At 45.7% G+C, this 24,670-nt stretch overlaps 1 protein-coding gene across 1 annotated transcript in view; it reads right to left on the minus strand.

Moving 5' to 3' along the window:
* Positions 1-275: 275 nt before the first annotated feature.
* Positions 276-24,670, minus strand: part of cacna1aa (calcium channel, voltage-dependent, P/Q type, alpha 1A subunit, a) — a 90,664-nt gene continuing 66,269 nt past the window's right edge. The window contains exons 35-51 of the mRNA XM_078284510.1: positions 23,774-23,890; positions 23,454-23,519; positions 22,958-23,055; positions 22,569-22,719; positions 22,127-22,254; positions 20,373-20,469; positions 15,482-15,587; positions 14,641-14,748; positions 12,928-13,031; positions 9,140-9,255; positions 8,495-8,627; positions 6,516-6,629; positions 3,114-3,330; positions 2,629-2,812; positions 2,403-2,472; positions 679-1,112; positions 276-525 (exon numbers count right to left, since the gene is read on the minus strand). Coding sequence (XP_078140636.1) covers positions 276-525; positions 679-1,112; positions 2,403-2,472; positions 2,629-2,812; positions 3,114-3,330; positions 6,516-6,629; positions 8,495-8,627; positions 9,140-9,255; positions 12,928-13,031; positions 14,641-14,748; positions 15,482-15,587; positions 20,373-20,469; positions 22,127-22,254; positions 22,569-22,719; positions 22,958-23,055; positions 23,454-23,519; positions 23,774-23,890 — 2,493 coding nt within the window. The remainder of the gene's footprint in view (positions 526-678; positions 1,113-2,402; positions 2,473-2,628; positions 2,813-3,113; positions 3,331-6,515; positions 6,630-8,494; positions 8,628-9,139; positions 9,256-12,927; positions 13,032-14,640; positions 14,749-15,481; positions 15,588-20,372; positions 20,470-22,126; positions 22,255-22,568; positions 22,720-22,957; positions 23,056-23,453; positions 23,520-23,773; positions 23,891-24,670) is intronic.

Consider the following 24,670-nt stretch of genomic DNA (forward strand, 5'->3'; position numbering starts at 1 on the left):
GCTTGTTTCTCCACAGCTTGTTTCTCCACAGACCCATCCTGCCTCAGCATTCCTGTTCCATCCCTTCATCCCGACACCCCTCCCTTCATCTAGCCCAACATCCCTGGGACATGTCAAGCAGCAGAGGAAAGGAAAAAAAAATTGAACAGAGAAAAAAGTAAAGAATCATGGTTTCCCTTGGCAGTCAATACTCTGGCACAAGGCTTCCCATCTTCATCCCTCTGTCCATCTGTCAGTTCTTTTTCCTCCTTCCCTCCCTCCCCGGTCCCCAGAGGCTAGCACCAGTCGTCGTCCTCGGTCTCGCTGTAGGGTTCGTGCAGGCCCTTGCGGGGCCCCCTGGGATGGGCTCCTGGAGGGGGAACCTTGTGAGGCCCGGTATGGGGGGGTCCATGGAGGTGCGTGGAGGGCGAGGAAGAGCGGTAGCCGTTGGGCAGGCGACGCTGGGCAGGAGGCTGCACCTGGCCCTGTCCCGGCCCGGTCAAGGCTGTGCTAGGAGGGGGCGCGTGGCGGGCAGTCCTGGGTGAGGTGCGGCTGGGGTGGGGGTGGGCTGGCGGATGGGGGTGGGGGTTGTTAGCAGGGTGCGGCTGAGGGGGAGGTAGGGGATGGGGGTTGTGGGGCTGTGGTTGGGGGGGAGGCGGCAATGGGTGGTTGGCCAGGACGTGAGGGTGGGGGTGGGGGTGTGGGTGGGGGTTGCCGCCCTGCATGGGGTTCTGCTCGTAGGCAGGCGGTTCATGGTGCGGCTCGTAGTCCTGGTAGTCCTGGTTGTAGAAGCAGCCGTCCCCTTCCATGGAGCCCCCTCCTCCTCCCGTGTCCCCCCATCGGGGCGGGGGATGACGGCCCTGGCGGGGCGAGCCGTGATGGGGCGGCGGGGGGCCAGCAGGGGGAGGCCCCTGGCCTTGGGGGGGCTCGGGGGAAAAGCGGCGGGGGGCCGGGGCCGGAGGTCGGCCCTGTGGCCCCCCAGGTGGTGTGGGCATGGCCTTACGGACCACAGGGGAGTAGGTGACATGGGGCCGGGGTGTTGCGGGGGTCTGGGGCAACTGTCGACGGCCCCGGCGTGGCGTACTGGTCCCCGAGGTAGAGGGGACGGGACTTCCGCTCACCGAACTACTGCCCTACACAAAAAGTGAAACAAGGCAAATAAAAAGAACGAACCACAAATTCAACGACAGAACAGATAGAGGAAAGTAGTGGATGGGAGAGATAAAGAGAGAGTATGAAACAAATAGAGAGGGAAGAGCAAGAGAGAGAGAGAGAGAGAGAGAGAGAGAGAGTTGAGAGAGAAAAGTGAGAGAAGAAAAGACAAGAACAAGAACCACAGCAACAATAAGAAGAATAGAAGCACCAGTCATAATGTGAGTGGAGTGGAGGAGAGGAGAGAAAGGCAGAAATGAAAGACATCAAAAAGCAGCAGAGCAGAGGATATGGATAAAAAAGATGAGATTCCAAACAGCGCCATACATAGAGAAGCAACATGTCACGCAGAGGAAAGAAAACAAAAAGACGACAGGAGAAAAGAAGGTTAAAGGGTTGATTTCTGGAGCAACAAATGTGATACAGGGTAAATATGGTAACTGAAGATACATAAAATGTGTTATTTTTTAACCTGTTGTGTGTCTAAGTGTGTGTGTCTAAGTGTGTGTGTGTGTGTGTGTGTGTAATCTATGCAAAATGTGGAGGACGAAAAAGTAATTTTTCATAACACAAAGGCAAAATGACATGGGAAAACTCAAACCAATTCTTCCCCTCTAAAGACAATAATTGTCTTCCTACACAATGCTTTTTCAAGAAATACTACTAATATTCAATACACTGAGGTCAAATGGCCAATGCATCAGATAATTCATATTTACTTCATTTTGGATGGTAGCCTAAAATGTTTTAGCTTTTTGATCTCTGATATTTGTTATTTCAAGTGTTGAAAAGTAAGTCGTACAAAGAAATGTGGTGACAATATGACAGAAAGTTGGCAGCCTAAAAACGTTTAGGCGGAGGAGATAGGGACAGCGCTCAAGTACTCAAATATACATTTTTATGCATATTTGTTTGGTTGTTGGAACAGTGATTTGATAACTTAATAATGATGTCATGTAACAAACATATACTTGTATCTGCAGGATTATACCCGCAATAATGCATATGCTCTCATGTATGTGTGTATGTAGTCGCATAGGCCATACATTGGTATACATGTGCATATACATACGCTCTGAAAAGGATTTGACATTTTCAACACAACTGTCTATGTTGTTAGGAACAACACAGCTCTTGTGTTATATATGTCAACATAACACTTTGAAAATGTGTTCATAGGAATACATGTAGTATTGAGAACACATTGGGACAAGGTGTGTTGTTCCAAACTAGACACACATGCACATGCACACATGTACCCAGAAGCCCACCTGTCTGTGTGTCATGCACTCTCGCCCCTCGCTGGGCGATCGTGACCAGCGCCGGTCCCTCTCCCTCTCCCTCTCCCGGTCATGATCCCTCTCCCGGTCATGATCCCTCTCCCGGTCATGATCCCTCTCCCGGTCATGATCCCTCTCCCGGTCATGATCCCTCTCCCGGTCATGATCCCTGTCCCGGTCATGATCCCTCTCCCGGTCATGATCCCTGTCCCGGGAGTGCCTGTGGCCGTACTCGCCCCCTCGCTCCGGCACATAGCGCTCCTTGTCCACGGAGCCGTGGTGGTGGTGGTGATGGTGGTGGTGCTTCCGGTCTTTAGATCGTCCGCGGTCCCTGTCACGCTCCTTGTCCTTGGACGTGAGGTCACCTGACTGGGTGGTTGTACTCAGGTCTGTGCCCAGGCCTGATGGTAGAGTTTATTGGAGTTAGTGTTGTACAAACACTTTAGCGTTGCTGCCATGCTACAATTTTAGCTTACAATACTATATCAGACTGTAACACCTTTTAAATTTGCTTAATCAAGAGTATCAAAATGCTGCAGTTGTACTGAAGCACTGGGCAGTCCCTAACATGAATGCAAACTGTTTGGTACATCCTAATTTCTAAGGCCAAGACTGTGTTCCTAGTGTGTTTGTTTTGTTTTACTTTCTACTACACATGCCTTGCCTGTGTGTGTGTGTGTGTGTGTGTGTGGTCTCTCCAACCTGTGTCTGCCTCCGTGTAGCGGCAGAGCGACCTCTCGGAGGCCCGGTGACTCCGCTCTTTTCGCCGGTGTCCATGTCTGGAAACTCTACCCTCCTCAGGTATGACGCGGTCCATGGTGTAGTCGTCTGCCCCTCCTTTTTCTCTGTGGCCCCGCCCGGACCTGCTGTGGCCCAGGGACGAGGCCGAGCGCTTCATGGGACTGTTGTCAGTGATGGTCTAAAAGAGAGAGAGAGAGAGAGAGAGAGAGAGAGAGAGAGAAAGAAAGAGAGAGAGAGAAAGAGAGGAAGAGACACAGAAAGAGATGTTTCCTCTGTTTTCTGTGGGCTCTGGGTAGGTTACTGTGTGTGTGTGTGTGTGTGTGTGTGTGTGGTGTGTCTCTTTTCCATGAAAATCTTTACTGTTTGCAATCCCCCTCCCCTCCCCATCATACACCCCTGTATTAGTAATCATGTTTCCATCATGCTGCCTCAAAAAAAAAAAAAAAAGAAAAAAAGTATAATAGGAAAAGATAGAGACAGAGATGAGGGCAAAAGGCCATGCCTTCCATGCTTCTAGAACTTTCTTTGTAAAATTAAAAAGGGATAGAAGGGTCAGTACTTGCACCGCTCCCCCCCCCCATAAACCCCTGAACATGGCACATTCCAGACTGCACAAAACTCCTCTTCTAAGCCGCTCTGTTTCAGCGTGCCTTCCTCCAGCCATGCAGGCACATAGGGGCTGTCCTGAGTCCTCTAGCCCAGCTAAGAGCTTCCTTTCTGGGGCACAGAGTGCTAGGCCTCATGCTTAAAGGTGGGACAGCAGGACAGAGCCTATGGTGCCACTGGTTGCCGACCTAGACATGTAAACCATAGCAGGCTACTTCAGTGCTAGATCCTTATGGCAGCTGAGTTGGCAAATTTTCCTTGTATATTTGATTGATTGATAGATGACAGGTTGGCAGTTGTATGTAAAAACCACAGACTATGTGGCCCCATAGGAGTAGCACTGAAAATCCCTAGAAGGTACCCTTCCACGCACACACACACTCATATCAGCCTTTCTCTCTCTCTCTCCATGACACACACACACACACACACACACAAAAGTACACACACAAACACACCCACTTACACACACTTCAACAAATTTCTTGCATGCAGGTGAGCAGGTGTGAACGGAGACACGGACACAGACGCGATACGCTGACAACATCGTTACAGACAAGCACACAGGCATGGGGACATAGAGCGACAGAGCACTAGCAGCAGGAGAGAGAGAGAGAGAGAGAGAGAGAGAGAGAGAGAGAGAGAGAGAGAGGCCACAAGACAGTGGCATGGATGTTGATGATGAGAGGGGACGTGCAGAATTCAGCCCAATTCCAAACCCTGACCATATCCCCGACCTTCCCTTGCATTTGTGCAATGATTTCAAAAGGGTGCGATTTCATGAAAACTGCCACCTGCCTTTCAGAACACAAGGGAGCAAGGTGGAGCAACTATCCCATTGCATACACGATTGGATATTGGATCGTCTCAGAAGTACATCAAGTGCATGGGACAAGTGACTTAGGATGCTGGGAATCGATTTGGAAGCTGGGCTGGCATCAGATTCGGTCATGCCAATGAAGCCCATCTGAATAAACATTATAGATAAGAAGCCCTTGCCCTCAAACAAGTTGATGAAGACATGACATGAAGACGTGGAGCACAAGAGAGAAAAGGAGGAGCAGGAGAACGAGAGAGCGGGAGAGAGAGAGAGAGAGAGAAAGAGAGGCAAGACAGGGAAGACAGGGTACATACACTGAGGTTATTGCCACGTTGCCTCCCTTTCCTCCGCTGCTGTATGAGCACAGAGAAGACACACACACACACACACACACACACACACACACAAAAAGAACCACAAGTACAGCACAGGTGCGGACACACATGGAACACCAAGGAAGAGGGAAGGGGGAGGGAGGGGAGAGGGGGGATGGATGGATACACAATGGAAGAGCAAAGAGGAGAACGAGTGAAAACCAGGGAGCGTAGGGTGGGGATGCAACCCAAAAACAGATGGGGTGTCATAAAGGAGAGAAGAGAGAAAGAGAGAGAGGAGGAGGGACAGAGAAAGAGAGTCTGATTAGACACTGAAGCAGCAGTGAAGGTGGGAGAGAGACACTTACCACAGACACTGGGGGTGGGTGGCGCCAAAAACAGTGTTATAGACAAGGTCACCATGATAATGCTCTATCAGTGATACCACGGTCACCACGGCAACAACATCCACCAGCAAAATCCACACACGAATGTACACACACACACACACACACACACACACACACACACACACAGTTGTAACAGACTCAAACAGCAGACGACAATGCGACATAGGAACAGTGAGTTTCAAGGCACAAAGCACAGAGTGAGAGCACAGAAAAACAGTGGAGCACACACATTTAACATTATGCAAGCACACACACACACGCACACACATGCACACCCACACGCACACACATGCACACACACACGCACGCACACACACACATCTAGGTAACACTTATTAACACGCAATATTATGATGGTTCCAGTCCTGGTTGAAAAAAAACAAACTCCCAACATTCAAAAAGTCTTCAGCATAGGCAAAACCTTCAACTGGAAGGAAGAGAAAGTTTAGTAAAACAAAGAAAAAAGAAGAGATCTGGGGGCTTGACAGAAGAGAGAAAACAATGGAGGATAGTGTTTCTGTGTGTGTGTGTGTGTGTGTGTGTGTGTGTGTGTGCACATTTGCATTTGTGTACGTGTTGTGTGGACGTGACAACCACAGCACTCACCGGGGTATGAGACTGTGTAAAGGGATGAGTGTGTTAGATGGAAAAAAGACAACCACAGTTACAAACCTCCATGCAGGTGGAAGATGAGAGGAGGAGAGGAAGAGGAAGAGAAAGGGAGAGGAGGAGAAAAGGAATAGGAGTTCTGACTTTGCCTGCTCTGGTCCTTTTGAAATCAAATTTGGAGGTCATGTTTGAATAATGTCTCCAAACTTTCAGCAAAATGCATCTCTGTGTTTTCGCCAATAATATCAACATGACATTGTATCTCTTTGAGTGTTACCAAGGTTATTTGTGGTAAATTAGCAGAAAACACATCATATGTCCATCATTCATTCATATCTTTGTTTAAACCTTTGCCCAGTATCAAACCATATTGTAGTCACTTGCCACTTACGGCTTATATTTAGCAGAAATCAATTGCTCAGCGAAGCCCATTTGTTCTTGTGTCAAATTTTCTCCAATATGGATTCAAGTAACCACAGCAGCAAATCCTCAAGCAACGAGTCAGACCTGTGTGAATCTGATCTAGTCAAACAAAAGGAGTCGAGGAACAGAGGAAATGAGGAGAGAAGGAGAGAGAGAGTGGAAGGGTGAGAATGCTGCTCACTTGGTTGTCGCCTGGGAGGCGGGGCATGGAAGCGGCCCTGCCGTGGCCTTCCATTGGTGGAAAGTGCTCAGTATCCGAGTAACCGTCCTGCCCCATCTCTCTCATCTCTACCGTCTGCAAAAACAGAGCAGGAGAGCAGGAGACGGTGTGACCGGCTGCCATGGAAACTGATAGGGGAGGGGGGAGGGGTGGTAAAGTTTGTTAGCGGAAGAAAGTAGAGAACTGAGGGTGCCGCTGGGCCTCGGAGAGGTGCAAGGAGTTAGTGGGAGAATTTGGTGAGTGTGTGCATGTTGAGGGGCTTTCTCCTCGTTTCTTATCTTTGTTTGTTGTTTTAGTTTAGAATGGTGCCACAGAGTTTTTGGTTCTTGTGTGGATAAGGCACAAGCCTTGGGAAGTGGAACTGAAACTGGCATCTGGGACCTGACTGGGTAAGAGGCAAGATGTGGGCCCTGTAAAGGGACTTAAAGCTAGGGCATGGGGTTAGTCTGGGGCCTTTGGCTGGGCCTGGGACGGACTGATACAGGGACCAGTCAGGCGCTCCATGGGGTCCACAAGCGGAGTGGTTTAACAGCATGATGAGAGATGGCATGGACTGCTTTGATGACAGGAGCATGACAGACTCCAAATGAACAGTAAAAAGGTTAAGTGAAAGAGATAAAATGAGACAAATACAGATAAATTAAAAAAAAAATAGAACCTTTAAATAGAACAATGCATAAAGAAAAACCAAACAAACAAGGAAAGACAGAAAGAACGCAACATCAGATGTGAGAGAGAGAGACAGTCAAAGAAAAGAGAAAGCCATACCAATGCTAACTGAAGAATAAAGGTAAGAGAGATAGCAGAAAACAAGAATGACCTAGAGAGTCCAAATAATGAAACTAGGAGAAGGACGGGGCAGAATTGGCTCTGAACTCTCTGAGCTCTGTTGTCTGCCAATGCAATGTACATGAGGGAGCAGAGCTTAGGAAGCAATTTCACTCACAATTCCTCTATGTTACTCCTGTGGTGAGGGAAGTCCAGTCCATATTTTTGAACATGAACAGCTCTTTTACAAAGCCAGAGGCCAGAAATAACGGAGGTTTAAATCTTTGATGTAATCAGGTATCAAGGAGGAATCTGGAGCTGGTCCATAGACAGTTTATGGGAGACACAAAAAACATTGGCTTGAGCTTTTATACCCAAATTAACTTCAACCAGTAATAGTGTTATCTGTTCTGGACCACAAATGTACCCTGATGTTACAGTCATCTTTACCATATTTCAAGTCATTTTCTATGGAGTAGCTTCAGATTATACATATTTTTTTACATCTCAGGTTTAGGGAGAAATGCTTTACTGGCTTAGGGAGAATGTTGTTCATGCTCACAAATATTAATTGGACTATCCTACACCATAGGAATAAGATAATATTGATTCTTAAATTGAGTGGTAGTCCACTTTCAGGTAGAAACAGCCAATAGGAATGGACTGTAGACATGCTAAGAGAGAGGCAAGTCAATGCAATTCTCCTTATGCTCTGATCTACAATCAGTTGTTGCCTTGCTTACTTTAACCGCAATTATTATGAGGGGAAACGCAAAACTGATCACAGGCCAGTCCTTATGCCTGACTAATTAATGTGACACATACAGCATAATGAATAAGGGGGACACTGGTTTCCATGGAGATGGAATTGCAATATGTAATTGCATCAAGACCATAGTTCCTTTCACCATGCAAATGTTGTTGACAGTACTTTGGGGGTTCATTTGGTAACAATAACATGAAAGTTAAAAAGCATTTCATGTTGAATGGATCAAGTGTGTGAGCACTTGTTAGTACATGTACTAGATATATGACAAGGATGTATACTGCGTGTGTATAGTGTGTGTGTGGGTGGGTGTGCGGTTGTTTTCCTTCCACTTCACCCTGCTCCATGTACAATCATAGTATCATAGTATTGTGTGTGTGTGTGTGTGTGTGTATCTGCGTTCTACCTGTGAGTTGGTCATGCTTCCCAGGCCGTCCTCAGGGTGTCCCTCAGGGCTCCAGCTGCCGACCCTCTGGGACATCTCCTGAGCCCGTGCAGTCACCCACGATTGGCTCGCCGGGACCCCCCCCTCCACCGGCCTATGACACACACACACCGTCACACACACGTACCCCCCTTCACTGGTCTGCCTCACACACACATACCCTTCTACTTTGGACCGCTAGGAGAAACATGCTACCATACACAGACAGTTTACAACACACATACACACTGTGAACAAACACACACACACACACACACACACACACACACACACCAAGAGGCCTACTGTAAGAGCAGCCCCCCCTGCTTCCCTCATTTAAAAGCATTCGGTGTTCACTTTCCTACTCCACCACATGCACACACACACACACACACAGACACACACACACACAGCTCCTGTGTACAGGTGTTAGGTTCGTTAGGGCTCAGTATCCATTTCACCTCTCGTGCCCTCCATCTGTGGAGGTTTCCACTACCCATCCTCCCTCTGGCTCCCTGCAGTGAGAGGGGGTCCAAAAGAAAGCAAAAGAAAGAAAGAAAGAAAGAAAGAAAGAAAGAAAGAAAGAAAGAAAGATAGAAAGAAAAGAGGTGTGGAAGTCCTACTCACAGGTTGTTGATGGGTTCTGTTGTCTCTGGCGGAGGGAGGGCGTTGTTGAGTCCCGGACCCCCATCCTGGGTGGGGGAGGGCGGCTCCACGCGCTGAAACAGTAATGGCGTTCGATTCTGTGTGAGATATACAACATGGCCGGCGCCAGCTATCAGGCAGACTAACAGGGAAATGGGGGGAAAGGGGAGAGAGCAGGGAACAGAAGGGATGTAGGAAGGGGGTCGTCAGCTGAAGCGAGGCGAGGCAAATGAGGGAAGAAGGAAGGGGAGGAGAAGGGGGGCGGGGGGGGCTCCGGAGGAACTGATGCCCAGCAGCCGGCAAGAGAAGGAGGTTGGTGGATAAAGAGCAGTGCATTCTGGGACTTGGCGTTCCTGCTGTCTGAGAGGCTGCCGATGAATGATGGGTTGACATGCTGATGCAATTGCTGGCTTCCAGGTTGCCGCTGAGCCACCGGTTGAACATCCATAACCATAGACTAAGCTTCTATGCATCTGGGAAAGGGAGCAACCATTTGGGTGCTACTATAGGGTCGAATAAGGAAGTTTATTTCAAGCACTGAGTTTGGACCCTAAGGTTGGGCAACAGCTAGATAAAATGATCAATCATTGTGGGTGTTACCTGGGCCAGCAGCAAAAATGGCCCTTTAATTCAAAACATTAATCTAAGTCAGCAGTGGCCAGCTGGATATTGTAGGCCTTAAGGTCTACAAACTGGTAAAAGAGATGGGTAGTGGAACAGTCGGCAGTCTAGAGCAGGCCCGGTAAAGGAAGGAGAGAGTTGAACAAGGCAGAACAAAATGCAAATCCAATGGGCAAGTAAATACAACAGCACACAATTCAATAAGTTTTCAGCTGATGATGGATTTACATGATGTTGATAGAAAAGGACAGGAAAAGGCTCAAGAAATGATATTCAGAAATTCAAAACCAAACCAGAACAAAACACAAAATGGTTGAAGACGGAGGCACAGCAGAAGGAATACTGGGGGGATTAGGATTGATAAATAAAGGAGGAATAAAAGAGAGGCACAGGTCAAAGGAGGGATGAAGGACATCATGGCAGATGAACACTGACACAATCCTGTGGAGGGGAACATACAGTAGATGAAATGCATGATGACAAGTCAAATACAAAATATTACATTGTCATTCATTTATTACTCATCCACTTAAAAGGCGGTACTTCACAACCACCTTTCACCTTTGCAGATTGGTTTCTCGGTGGAAGTACCAACATGATTAACCTGTTACCCATGCATGCTGTAAGTGGATGGATAACAAACTTGCAGGTCATACAGAGCAATACAACATGTCAAATGCAATCTTGTCTTTCACATTCAAACACTGTCAAAAGCTCAGTTCTTCCAAAAGTTTTCCGACTTTAAAATGAGTGTTAGCAATTCTTCCATTCCCCCTTCCTTCAGTCAAATCCAAAGCATGGCAAACCTCCTGCCTCTCTACTGCAGGCTCTACGCAGACCCATGCAGTGCAACATGTGAAGCACACTTATCACAAATCCCTTTGAGACTGTGGTCTAATGGCATCTGCATTGATGACATTTTGGGATTAAAAGACAAAGTGCAAAGGTCTTTCACTGGGTGTTGCTTCAAGATATGGTAGTGCACTCCTCTTCTCCTGTCCCATTCAAAGCAGGTGGCACCCCACGGTGAGGGATATGGGGTTGGGTGAGAGGATGGAGAGGATAATGTGTGTGTGGGGTGGGGTGGGGGTGGGGGGGGGGGTAGTATACAAGTGCAGGAAAGGAAAACAATGGGTGAAACATGGGGAGGGTTAAGCAAGGGTACTGATGTGTGGGAGCAGTGGACTCCCAGAGGTGCAGAGGGTTGTGGAGGAGGCGTCAGGTAAGGAAGAGGGAGTGAGGTGCAGAGCGGAGGGCGGAGGCTGGAGAGCAGCTGTGGCATGGCAGAGAAGAAACAGGGTGGAGGAGGTTGGCTGAGGATGTCGGAGAGACATCATCAGTGTCTTCTGGCTTGATGCGGTGGCATGCGGTGGAGCCGAGTCTGTCAACACATCCTTGACCCAAGCGCTGTATGAACAAACTGGTTTTATGTTTGTCCTCGGGAAGCATGCAGCTCTCCAAATGTTTGTGATATGAGCACAGGTTTATGGCATGTCTGCAAACAGTTTGAGGACCATTAAAAGCAATTCAGATCAGTTCTAATAAGATCTCATCTTATTGGATCTCAATGTGTTACCATTGTGCTTTTGTGATTATCTGTGAATACGCATGCTATACAGTCTTGTGCTTGGTGTTTTGATATTGAGTTTTTGATATTGAGTTTTTACAAATCATCGTTCAAGCAAGTCGTCGTAATTGAGATTTCAGGTTTTCCTTCTCAGAAAGCTTTGTCCTGTTCCTGGGATTTTTAAGTTTGGACTAATCTCTCACTCAGCAATACTCAGATAAACTGACAGCTTAATTCTTTTTAAAGTTTAACTTAATATTATGTACACTGTGTGTCTTGGGCTAGTACACTTTCACTACAGGCAACAGGATAGCAACAAATGAAAAAGGTAATACATAATCAAAAATATCATAAAAGTTGTTTGCCCTGATCCTAGCTACAGCCCTTGGAACAATATGTTGACCCATCATGTAAACCAATAATATCACAACCCATTAAAGCATTATCATAAAAAATTACATAATGGTGTAATTACTAACTGATAATACATATTAAAGCTAACTGAAGGATGTTGACTGTCAGTGATAAAATTATAGGTGATGCTATTGGCTGAGTGGTGGGAGGTTTCTGTGGGAGCAGAAAGGAGTGAAGTGAAAGCAAGATGCTGGGAGCGGAGCAAGGAGAGGAGGGGTGCCCAGTAGTTTTTGTGTGGGGTCTTTGAACTGCCAAAACAAGCTCATTTTTGAGAGAGAAAACAAATATACATTGAGTGTGTTCAGCACGTCATTCCTTTACTTTGACTTCTGTAATTAGATGAAATACAATACAAATGGTTCGATGCTATATTGTGCTCAGCTCTGTTGTTGCATCACCAATGGGAAGACATATCGAAATACAAATACAAGATTAATGGATTCTTAAGCCTTTTCTCCTTTAACAAAGGAAAGGGTGCTAACTACATGAATTCTATGGTGCAATGCTACCACAGTGCAATGCTAACAGTCCAGGGGCCACAGTCCAAGGTTACAAGCATGGGTGATGGGGAGTGAGGGGGAATCTTGACTAACAGAGGACACAAGGAGGGGAAAATATCAAGCTCAGGAAATGAACCATTATGAAGGTTCCCAAGATGCATGGGTGTCTTGAGAGCTGTGACAACACTTCAGCCCGTCTAAACCCAAACCTACAGGTTAGGCAAATCAACTGCTAACTTATATGGAACAGTCAATATCAGCTGTCTGTCCTTAAAATTAAACCATTTTACATTTTGTGGATAGTATAACAATTATCCTCATGAATTATGCATTTTCTTTTCCTGCATAATACAAATGCAAAACATTACAAGTGAGAAGTAACACACTTTGCCCAGCAGATGGCACCACTGTTTTTGCTATCAGACAGCATACGGCACCCTTCAAACTACACTGCTTAGTTTCTATATTGTGATAGAGAGCGAGTGAATAAGGACTCCTCCATAGGTAGTTTGAGCTCTGGATCTGGGCATGAGTTGTCACAGCTCGGCCCGGTATGAATGGGGCTACAGGACTTCAGTCTGGATTTCAGTGTGTCAGTCTGCCTTTAAGTCTCTACTAGGTGGGATGCGGGTAGAGGGGGGGTGTTGTTCTCCTAGAGACAGCAGTACCTGCTCGTCGCGAAGCGCCTGTGAGCGCTTGATCTTGCTCTGCCGGTAGTACTCCATGATCATCATGGCAGCATAGATTTTCCCCACTGTCAGGTCTGTGGCTGCTGAGAGAATGACAAGTTACCCTGCAAGATTAGACCCTTTGGTATGGACCCTGAGCGAGAGGGATGGGAGAGAAGGGGTGAGGCATGCACACAAACAGAGAAACATACCTACACTCTCACACACATTACACACAGGTTCACTCACGCACATATACATGAACACTGAGCCAAAAGTCTTTTCACAAACAGACTGATTATTTTTTTTAAAGTGTATCTTACATTTTCTTTTTTTTTCACTTGATAAAGTGTTTATATTTGTCAGGATTAAAAACTTGAAATTCCATTCACATGACTAAAAACCATTTCATTGTGTAGATATAGATCCTGGTCGGTATGTGATAGTAAACAAAAAACCAAATGACTTTTGAACTTGTTTTGCAAGCAGATGCTGAATACATAGAACAGGTCCCTCTCCACATCTCATCAGTAAGAGGCAAGATATCATCAATTTCATAGCTACTTTGATGTCAGCACAATCAAAACTGAGCCTTGGGATATTAAAAATTGTAAAAACCTGTCGAAGGGAAGTATTTCAATCAAACTGATATCGTCACAATGAAATGGCCTACAGCCATGTTTAAAAAGTACATTCACAAGCATTAAGCTTTAGTGTTGCACATTTGTGAACCATGTCTGCACACCACTCACTAGACTTCTAAATCGCATCATTTCCATTTTCTATTTACATACAATGCAAAATAATAACCTATGAATCCAGTGTTATCTATTATAGTCTAAACCACCATATCTCCAAACCTCCATAGAATGAGCAATTAGCAATCTGGTGAGTGGTAACAGAACTTAGTCCAAATGTGGCAAGTCTTCAAATCTCATGCGTTCTGCAAACCATAGCAACTACAACATTATGCAACTAGTGCTTTGGCACCCGTGCATTCGTTCTCGGTGTCATTAACATTATGGTATGCTATATGCAATATTTTCTATCAAGCACAGCCAGCTGTCTAGTCTACAGAGCTGACTGCCCCTGGAGTGAAAAGACGTCTATAGAGAGTTGGTCTATAGTGAGGCACCCTCTGATGTCAGGCACAGAGAGGTGGGGAGGTGTTGGGGAACTGGGACTACAGCTACTTGCTGGTGGGGTTGTGGTGCTGGGAGTGGGCCTGTTCAGGAGAGTGTGTGTGCTGGGGCTGAAAAGATGGAGGGCCTGGGGGAGTAGGGGTTTGGGTACTGAAGCCTGGGTGAGTGCTTGGATTGTGTCTAACATTGTACTGTATGGAGCTGTGTGTAAGCATGTTAGTGCATACATGCATAATATCTTATAGGCCTGCAGCCTGTATGTGTGTTTGTGTACACACATGCATACATTCTAGTGGTGGAATGGTAGTTGTCAAAAGTCCAACTGACTCAGACAGCGCCTGTGTGTGTTTGTGCACATTCATACATTTATGTCTTCATAGGCCTGCTGTGTGTGGGCGTGCACGTATGGGATGATGTGCCAGCTGTATCAGAGGGTGCAGCAGTGAAAGAGACTGGCTGAGAGAGAAGCGGTCCTCAGGTGGCGTGAAGAGAAACAACGTTGGAGCACTGGGCAGGGCGGCTGCATCCAAGCCAACTTGCTGTGCCCGTACCCACACTCCCTGCAACTTACACTTGTGCGGCGTAACCAGCAAGTCCAGAGTCTTTTGGGAGAGATTGGGCCAGATCGCCATCATCTCTTTCCTCAGCTCCGCGTCCATCTGGTGCTTGTCGACACCACCTGGGCATATACAACAAACACACGCACACACACACACATACGGATACACACATACACATGTATAGATATATGGACACAGGCACGTATGGACATTCATACCCATGTATATGGATTCACACACACACACACACACACACACACACACACACACATATGAACAAATGAACATGCACACACAGGTATGTACACAGAAAGTGTATACATACACACACAAGCACACATAATGAAAATCAAACCATTCACACCCATAACCATTCAGATTGATACAAAAGGGCATAAGAATAGACATACAAACATGAAAACAAACACACAGACAAAAGAAATGGGTTTGTTAGTAGTTACTTAAAATGATGTGCCCGGCAGAGTTTCAGTGCTAAGTAATAATATGCAGTGCTCAGCTAACAACAGATAACTGCACTGTATAATGTACACAAGACATACAATTTTTAAACTGAACTGACAAAACGCTGATTCCAATGGTGTGAATCCCCACCTTCAGTGTCGCACACAAATGATACAATAATGTACAAATAAGGACAACACACAGGATCTACTGCCATAGAAAGCACTGTACTTAAGATACAGTAGGAGAAGCGTCAGGAAGGACCGAGGTTTCTGGGTTCACAGGACACAACTAGCAGATAGCGCTGCACTACGGGGAGACAAGAAAGAGGAGAAGAGAGCAGTGAAAAACAGGCCAAAGGAGGTAAGAGGGATTCCAAACCTTCCGTACCCTTGGCGATCTTGATGTCCAGCGCAGTGCGGATCAGGGCCATGAGGGTGGAGTTGAAGTGGACCGTGTTGTCATCGGCAACAGGCAGGTCCATCCGGAGCAGTCTCTGCGAGAGAGCCAATCAGGGAGAGCAGTGAGACAATCAGGACGTAAGTAGGCGCGGCAGGTGTTTGGAACCTCCAGGAGACAAAGGGGAGGGGCGTGGAGTTTGCAGCGGACAGGGGAGGAGGACTGGGGAGAAGGGCGGGGTTGGGGTAAAGGAGGTGGAAGGAGCTCTGTAGCATCTGTAGCAGGTTCTGGCTCTGCCTGTCTGCTTGTCCAAATGTTAACGCAACCAATGCCTGGTCTGCTGCAGCGTCAGTGCTTCCATTCTTGATTTTCAGTGGGTGCAGATGCAAATCAATTCACATATATGATTCACACATTTTAATCTCTTTTGTGCAAAAATAGAACCTGTGAGTGCCAAGGTATTCAATGAAGACCCTAATTTAAGTTTGTCCCTCGAAGTATTCACTTATTTCCTTATCATAGTGTTATCTATTGAAGTTTCTTGATGACCAAAAGACCTCACAGGTTTGTTAAACTGAAACTGTTAGCATTTCATTGAAGAAACAGTACGGCAGGCTGAGTAGTACCTACTGCTCTCCAGAGCTCCCCCTGGTGGTTTGGAGGTTCACAATAAAAAGAAACAACAGAGACCAGGTGATAAACCAATAAACCAAAACCGACCGAGGGACTGTAAGGAGGGGGAACACTGTCGTTTCTGTTTATTGGTTTGATCCTTCACAGGTCTTGTTGGTTTATAATAGAAATAGACAAAACAAAGACACACACGCACACACTCACAGACGACAGAGTGACGTTAGTGCGTGTGAGGTGACAGAGGACGGCGACAACCCAGACATGCAGCATTCCATGCTAACCCCCCACACCCCGCTTAAACACCTCTCCTTCCCTCCATCCATCAAAACTTCTTTATCCCCCTTCCCCCAACCCCTGCTTGCACATCCCACCCCCATGCGGCATGCGATGCACACGCAATATGCCTCACAGGACAAGCAGCTGCGCAGCCGTACACAGAAAGCATCCTCAGTTGGCGACGTAAAAATGAGTTTGTGAATTGTTTTTAAGTGGTTGTTATTAGAGGGAATAAGAAAATTGATTTGTAGACGATGAAGCTAGGCTGAAACGATAGAGCAAGAAGCTCTATCTCCAATTGTCTGATGTCTAATGTGTGAGAAATGGGCACAGACTTAGAGGGTTAATAGGTGAGAGAGAGCAGCATTCTGTGGAAAAAGAAAAGAGAAAAAGAAACAAAAAAGTCCAGAGGTGTTAGGGAAATATGGGGTGAAAATAAATATATCTTCTACCAGAAAACAGATGTGGAAAAGTGACCAAAAATAGAGAAATGAAAGATAAAAGAAAATGAAAATGAAAGAAGGGCTACCACCACACATAGCTGGTTGTGTCTATAAGACAGCGGTCCTGCCTGAAGGCTCTGCTGTCTCTCTACAGGACAGAGAAGATCAAAGGTCAAAAGCAGTGGAGCTAGAGGGGGTCATTGTTCTGTGGGCTGGTTTAGAGGTTAAGGTTTGAGGGTCAAAGGTAAGGGCTTGGACTCTCACTGGCAAAGTGGTTATGGAGGGTGGAAGGGCAGGTAAGGTATAAATGTAGAGAGTGTGGGCTTCTGGAAAAGTCTGAACAGTTACAGTAATAATCTGAAGGGTTAGATTAAGATGGTAAGGGAAGGTTGGTAGGTTGTTGAGACTGAACCATTGCAAAATGGGAATTAAGGGTTCAAGTTTTAGTTCAGGAAGGAGGCTTTTAGGAAAACAAACTTTGAGGGTAAAACCAAAAGGATGGAGAAAAAAAACATGGGGAGAGAAAGAGAGGAGGCTTGAGCAGGAAGGATGAAGGGGTGGGGTGGGGGTCCGGGAGTCCACAGTGACAGCAGAGAAATACAAGCAACAGATTGAGAAAGAAAGAGACAGAGCTAGGGGAGCATACCTGGGTCAAACAGTGTTTGCAAATACTTTTGATGGTTTGTATTAGTCTACTCAGGTGGAGATCATGGGTGGAGGTTTTACATATAGGACAAGGCAATGGGTTTAGGTAGTAAAAGCAATGCACATGAAAGTCAATTTGGTATACTTTCCTGTGATTTACAACTTACTTAACACCATATGAATTGCACTTATGCCGTAAACCCTACCCATCTGGAACTGCAAGCAGTGTAGAACACTGAAAATTATCTGTACCTCCTATTTGACCCAGTTCTGCTGGAGAGGGAGAAGAGAGTTGGGAAAAGCAATGGCTAGCGATGGAGAGATCTCCTGTGCCTACAGGCTGTGTGGCTGGCTGCCCCCTGAGGCTCACAGTGATCTGCCAGTGATGGGGTATAAGGTTGGCAAAATGTATTGGCATAAGTGTATTATAAAACTACAAGGGCTGATAACAAGAGGTGTTAGAGCATTTCAGGTGAACAATACTATTGTTTATGAATAATGTGGCACTATGAAGGTAAATGTGTTATTATCAATCTGTATATCCAATTACAGTGAGAATTTGTGTGTGTCTGTGTAAGTGATAATGTGAAAGACAGGGGTGGACATGGGTGGACGGGAGATGTGTGTGAGTATGTGTGTGTGTGAGTGTGCGTGTGTTGGGGGGGGGTTGTTTGGCATGCAGAAGGCAGGTAAGGGAGTGTATATATGTGAGGAGGGGAGCAATATGCAGAGATGAGGGGGGCTGGAAACAGAATAGAACTGCATTGACGAAAGAACCAAAGGACAAAGAGAAGATTGGACTTGCAGATAGATAGGCTGCTTGGGGGCTGGATCTGCTACATGAACGGTGACAGAAAAAGAATTGCTTTTATATGGCAACCAAAGGTTCTCTAAGGAAAAGCACACACCACTAGCACAAGCCCTTCTGCTCTCTCCCATGAGGAATAACATAGAATATCTGTGTGTGGGTTGATATGACCTAATTCTTTGTGTGTGTGTGTGTGTGTGTGTATGTGTGTGTGTGTGTGTGTGTGTGTGTGTCCCATCCACAGGACAGAGCGACACAGAGGACGTAAGTCTTGCGGACCTTCCAAGCCCTGCTGCACACGCATGCTTTTGTGTGTAAGAGTGTGTGTGGGCGTGTTTAACAGTGTCTACATGTGTGATTTACTATTGTTGCTTTGTTTTGTCTAATGAACTAAACAATTATATATATATGTTGCATACATTAAAGTGATCGCTTTAATGTATATGTCGTGAGTCAGTTCATCACTTACTGTAATTACTCCACTTATTCAAAGAATAATATGACACTATAATTACAAACAGTCCACATAATCTTTCATGGACAACAACATATAAGGCAACAATTAGTGTTTTGGATGATAGTGTGCATGGGTTTTGCAGGTTTGTGTAAGCAAACATGTATCTCCATTGTACACGGTGCAAACGAGCTGAGAAGGTCCCTCCTTTCGCCCCCTCCTGTGGATACATACACCTGCCTAACCCTTCACCCTAAGTCTTCCTGCCCACCCATTTGCCTCCACTCACCAATCCCACACCACCACACAACGCCACAACACCGACCAGCCCACCCCCACTCTCCACGAAAAGAAACGGAAAAAAGAGAACCAAAGAAACACTGACACTAAGGGTACACCACGTTGAGCGCTGATTCCCTCCCCCCCCCCCCCCGACCCTCACAACCCATAACACCCATGGGAGAATGGGGCGAAGAGGGGGTCCTTGCTGACCTTGTAGGCCACTCGTGCTGGACACCTCTTCCCGAGGCCTAGTGGAGGACACATGTGCCTCAGCATGTCATACATTTCCCTGCAACTGATCCTGCCACTGCACCACCAGCCAGCGCCACCACCCCGTCAACACAAGTACAAAACAGAGAGAGGGAGAGAGAGAGAGAGAAAGAGAGAGAGAGGGGAGGAGAGGGAGAGAGAGAAAAGAAACAGTGAGAGAGAGATGGGGAAAAGGGTTGAAGTGAGGTAGAGATAAGGTAGAGATAAGTAGGAGGGAGGGATGAGATGAGAAAGATAAGAGATGGTGAAAAGAGAGAAGAGGGTGGGAGAGAAGAGAAAGACCAAAGCAAAATAAAAGAACAAAACAACAGAAAGACAAGGTTACTGGGCTGATTTGGAGAGAGATTGTGGCAGTGTGGCTTCTCTATGAGCTACGCTCAAAGAATTTGTGTTGGAAGTACATGAGGCTACCTGTCATGTAAAAAAGAGAGGGAGTAAATGACAGAAGGAAGGGAGATAGGAGGAGGAAGAGGAAGGGTTTGAGAATTAAATGGTTTTTTTTTCAGTATCAGAACACTGTTCTATGCAAGCAGGACAGAGGTGTGTGTGTGTGTGTGTGTTTGCATAGAAGAGCAGGGCAGAGCTTGACAGCAGGCACCAAGCTGCTCCTGCTTGGACGAAGAGAGAGGAGAGGAAGAGGAAGGGGTGTCAATGCAGTTTCTGTCTTTCCCCCAACCCCCAAAAACCAAGAACAATGCAACGCTACAGTGGACAGTAGTAGCTTGCTACATTATAGCCATGGCTCCACAGCAAGCAAAATAAAATATTAATAATAAAAAGAAAAAAATAATGACTTATTTTTCAATGTGACCAAACTCTTAATGTGGATTTTTTTTTTTTTTTTTTTTTTTTTTTTACATTTCACTTGGTGCATTTCACATGCTTCTCTGGGTGTCTGCATTGTCCCGCACATTCTCTCAGCAGTTCAGAATGCAAGTCGATAATGGTGGAAAAGAAGTTGTAAAATAGAAACGAAAAATAAATAATAATAATAAAGCGGCATTCACTCCATTCCTGGATGCTGTAGCTAGCAAGTGTGGTTGAGAGGTTTTGTTTGAATGGAAGTCAAACCTTGCAGGCCACCCTATGGGGGCATTTCTTGCCTAAGCCGAGAGGCGGGTCGATAACTCGTAATAAACTGTACATGTCCTTATAATGAATGCGCCCGCTGCAAGAAGAATACAGGGGGGTTAAGAGACACACATGTACACACAGGAAAACACACACACACACACACACACACACACAGAAAGAAGAGAGAACATTGGGAAGAAGAGCACAAGATTGACAAGTACACAATATATCAATATACTATACAACAGGTTTACTGCAAATAACAGACTCTTTACACACACGCACGCACATACGCACACACACGCACGCACACACGCACGCACGCACGCACACACACACACGCATAAATACACACAACACTTAACTGCATGCCACATATCGTGAACGGTCCTTAGCACTGGCGCCACAGTCTTTCCCTATTCCAAAATGTCCTTACTCTCTGCTGTCATTTTTTCTTTCTCTTGTTCCTCATCCTTAGCTCTCTCCTGGCTCCTCTAGGCCAACCCCTCACTGGATGTGTGCACAATGTAATTAAGGAATGGCTAATTGAGTAGAGAAGCAAATGCTTGGTAAATGGCTAACTGCTTAATAGCCACTTGTGATGCGCAGACCCCCTCCCTCTTAAATATGTGTTTGATGTCTGCCATGTCTCTGCTCTCCCTGTCTTCTGCTTCCTGTACTGTGGCCTTCATGTGATACTCAGTGAGGCTGTGAAATTCCTGTAGGGGTTCAAAGTAAGGCAATTCTTTCAAGATGTTATGCAACTTACATCAGGGTAATGTTCCTTACTTTTTACTCTTTTTTAAATGTGGAAAACTTGGGGTGGACACTTAATTTCTAAAAAAAAATCTCTGTTGATTATAAGGTATACAAACTCTATGTCACAAACATAAAGGTGGGTAAACTGAGTTTAGGAGACTTTAGCCTTCACTCTGTCTCTGATGATAATCTGCAATCAACTATTTCAATCTCTCTCTCATGCCTCGGTGACATTTTCTGTATTGTTTCCTCACCCTTTCTTTCCTTTTCCCACTATTTATCTCTCCTCTTCTCTATCGTGCTTCTTCCTTTCCTCTCAATTTCACAATTTTCCCTTCCCAGTCTCTCCCTTCCTTCCTTCCTCTCTTCCTTTTCTTTCCCATTTTTTCCCTGTCCACTGCAGTCTACAGGACAGCGTGAGGGCAACAGACAGGCACTGGAATACAGATACCATGAAACTTAGCATGTCTACATTAGACATGTAGACTACAGAATGAGACAGGGGGGTTTTGTTTGGAGTGTAGTCGTTGCCCCATTAAGTTTTTGGCAGTATGCAGATTCCAGAAAAGGGAGAAGGGTGGGAAGGGTGGGGTATAACTCTGAACAATTCACAGAAAAGAGGGAGGGGGGGTTGATTGGTGAGAGATAACCAGATGCCTGATGAGGTTACACTCAGGTCCGCGATGGTTCCCTTGCAGCTGTTTCGGTGAAACATTCCATTTTTGTCGACCTCCATTTTATGAGGTTTAAAAGACACTCTTAAAATGTGTTTGTTTTTATCTTTCACTATACCATTTAAGATATCGTTACTGCTTTCATTGCTTGGGCCTTCCTCTGTATGAACGAGCATATTAAAACAAGCAAATGAAACATATAACAATAAGGCATTTGATTTGATGTTCCTGTTCCTGAGGGTTAGCTCCTAGTAGTGTGTATGTGCTTGCATGTGAAATCATGTGTCGTGTCGTGTGTGTGTGTGCATTACCACTCACCAGGCAGCAGGGTCATACTCGGCCCATATCCTGACATACTCATCCAGGTGGTGAGGTCCCAGTATCGAAGAATCTCTAGTCAGGTACTCAAAGTTGTCCATGATGACAGCTACAAAAAGGTTCAGCATCTACACGTGGGCACGCATACACACACACACACACACACACACACACACACCACACACAAGCAATAGCAAAGATGAAAAAGTTGGTGTGACAGTTGAGAGAGAGAGAGAGAGAGAGAGAGAGAGAGAGACAGAGACACAGAGAGACAGAGAGAGAGAGATATTAATCTAAGTTGAGATGTATTGGTAAATGTTTTGCATTTGCACTTTCACAATGTAATGATGCTCTTATGCTGCCAAAAAAGTGTTTTGAATTGTACTGAATTGAGGGAAAGGGGTGTGGGTGAGGGTGCTGGGGACGAGGAGTATGTCCTCACCAGGAACGAGCAGAAGAAGATGAAGGAGACAAAGTAGAGGTAGGCGAACTGGCTGCCACACTCCGCCTCCGTATTCCCTGACAGGGGGTCGCACTCCTTACCCCCGAGACACGCCAGCATGATCTCATGCCACGCCTCTCCTGTTGCACTCCTATAAACACAGACAGACAAGGAGATCTCTCCATTTGTAAAGGATTCAATGGGTGTAAAGTGTGTTGAAACGGTAATAGATTAATATCAGACAGTTATTCATAAATCTAAAAATGTACACAGTGGATAATGTTGCATTTCTTTTCTTTCTTTCTTATTGAGGCACTGTATGGCCACGCAATCATGCATGCAGGTAAGCACATGAATATGTACGCACACACACATGCACACACACGCACCTGAAGAGAAGCATGAGAGCCTGGAGGAAGGTCCTGAAGTTGTTGTGTTGGTCGATGGCACTGTCTCCATCCTCTTCAATCCCTATATTGCCGAACAGCTGTTCAACACAAGCATGTTGTTAGTACTGGACTCCGGACTGTAGCTGTTTATCAAGCCTGGTTTTGGCCTTCTTTGCCACCAAAACAGGGCTAAAGTGGTTAAATACACTCTGAACGCTCAGCTAAACACAAGGAACACTTTTTTATCTTGCAAGCTCTGTATTCACTTTTCAAGCTGTGTAAGCTCACCTCAACTAGCTCAAATATCGCAAACCAAAAATTCTCCATCGCCATCATATTCATCATCATCCTTATCATCCTCCTTCCCCTATTCACTTTCACCATCATCCTTATCATCATTATCCTTCTCTACCTCCTCCTCCTCATTATACTATAAAATATATTGAATGTATCCCAGCAGCATTGCAGCCATTTCTGGGTTGAGGCTCTTACCCACCTGCATCCCAATGATGGCATAGATGAAGAACAGCATGGCAATGAGGAGGCAGACATAAGGCAATGCCTGAGGAGAGACACATTATTTGTTTAGATGTGAAGTGTGTGTGTGTGTGTGTAAATGGCATGTATTGTACATGATACGTGTGACTTCACTGCACATACATATACTATACTGAGTGTGTGCATTTATGTGTAATCTACGTATGTGCATGCATACATACACTGCTTTTGTGTGTGTGCATGTGCATGTGTGTGTGCGTGTGTGTACTGCAACTACTGTACAGACTTTTACTGTATGTTGGGTATGTGAGTGTGAACCTTGAAGGACTGGACGAAGGTCCAGAGCAGGATGCGGATGGTTTCTCCCTGTCTCAGTAGCTTGATGAGACGAGCTGCCCTGAACAGCCTCAGGAAACTCAGGTTGATGAAATTATTCTACAGCACAGCAGCCACAACATGACCAGATGGAGAGAGAAAGAGAGCGTGTAGGGGGTGTAGGGTGTAGATTGGATTAGGATTGAGAGTTGAGGAAGGGAGGAAACAGAAAGAGAGGAAAGAAAAAGAGGGTGAAAGAAAATAGTGAGGGGAATTACAGCAAAGTGAGAGAAAAGAGAGCAGGATACAGAGACAAAAGAGAGTTGAAAGAGGAGTAAGAGGAGGAGAGTATATAAGGAGGTGGGAGGATGAGGATAAAGGGAAGGAGTAGTTAGTTGCTGGGCAGAGAGAGCAAACAAGTTTCATTAGCTAAAGACAACCAAAACATTAAAATGAGAGGGGAAACGTTCGAAACCAAACTGAGGGAGATTCAAACTCAACACAAATAAAAGAACCAAGAGCCAAACAAGTCAAAGCAAACCAAACTAAAAAAGGCAAGGCTCCAACAGGCTTTTCATATCCAAGGAAGTTAGACAAAACCAAACAAAACAACACAGGGGGGGAGGGAAATCATCCAAATCTAACTAGTTTCATCCAATTGGGGTACGTAGTAGTAATCGTGGTAGGAGTGGTGAGTAGTTAAAGTGCAGGGATATCAGGAGGTTTTCTTGTAAAGACAACCAAATGCACTAATTCTCTCAAGGCAAAACACATCATATTTTAAAATGAAGCAAGCCCACAGCATGCTAGTGTGCACCAATGCAAGACAAAACAGCAAAGCTAATGGCAGTTTATGCCCCATCAAAGGGGCTCGACCACCTAAGTCATGTGACATACTGA

This window comes from Centroberyx gerrardi, chromosome 7 (assembly GCF_048128805.1).
Source record: "Centroberyx gerrardi isolate f3 chromosome 7, fCenGer3.hap1.cur.20231027, whole genome shotgun sequence".
NCBI lineage: Eukaryota > Metazoa > Chordata > Actinopteri > Beryciformes > Berycidae > Centroberyx > Centroberyx gerrardi.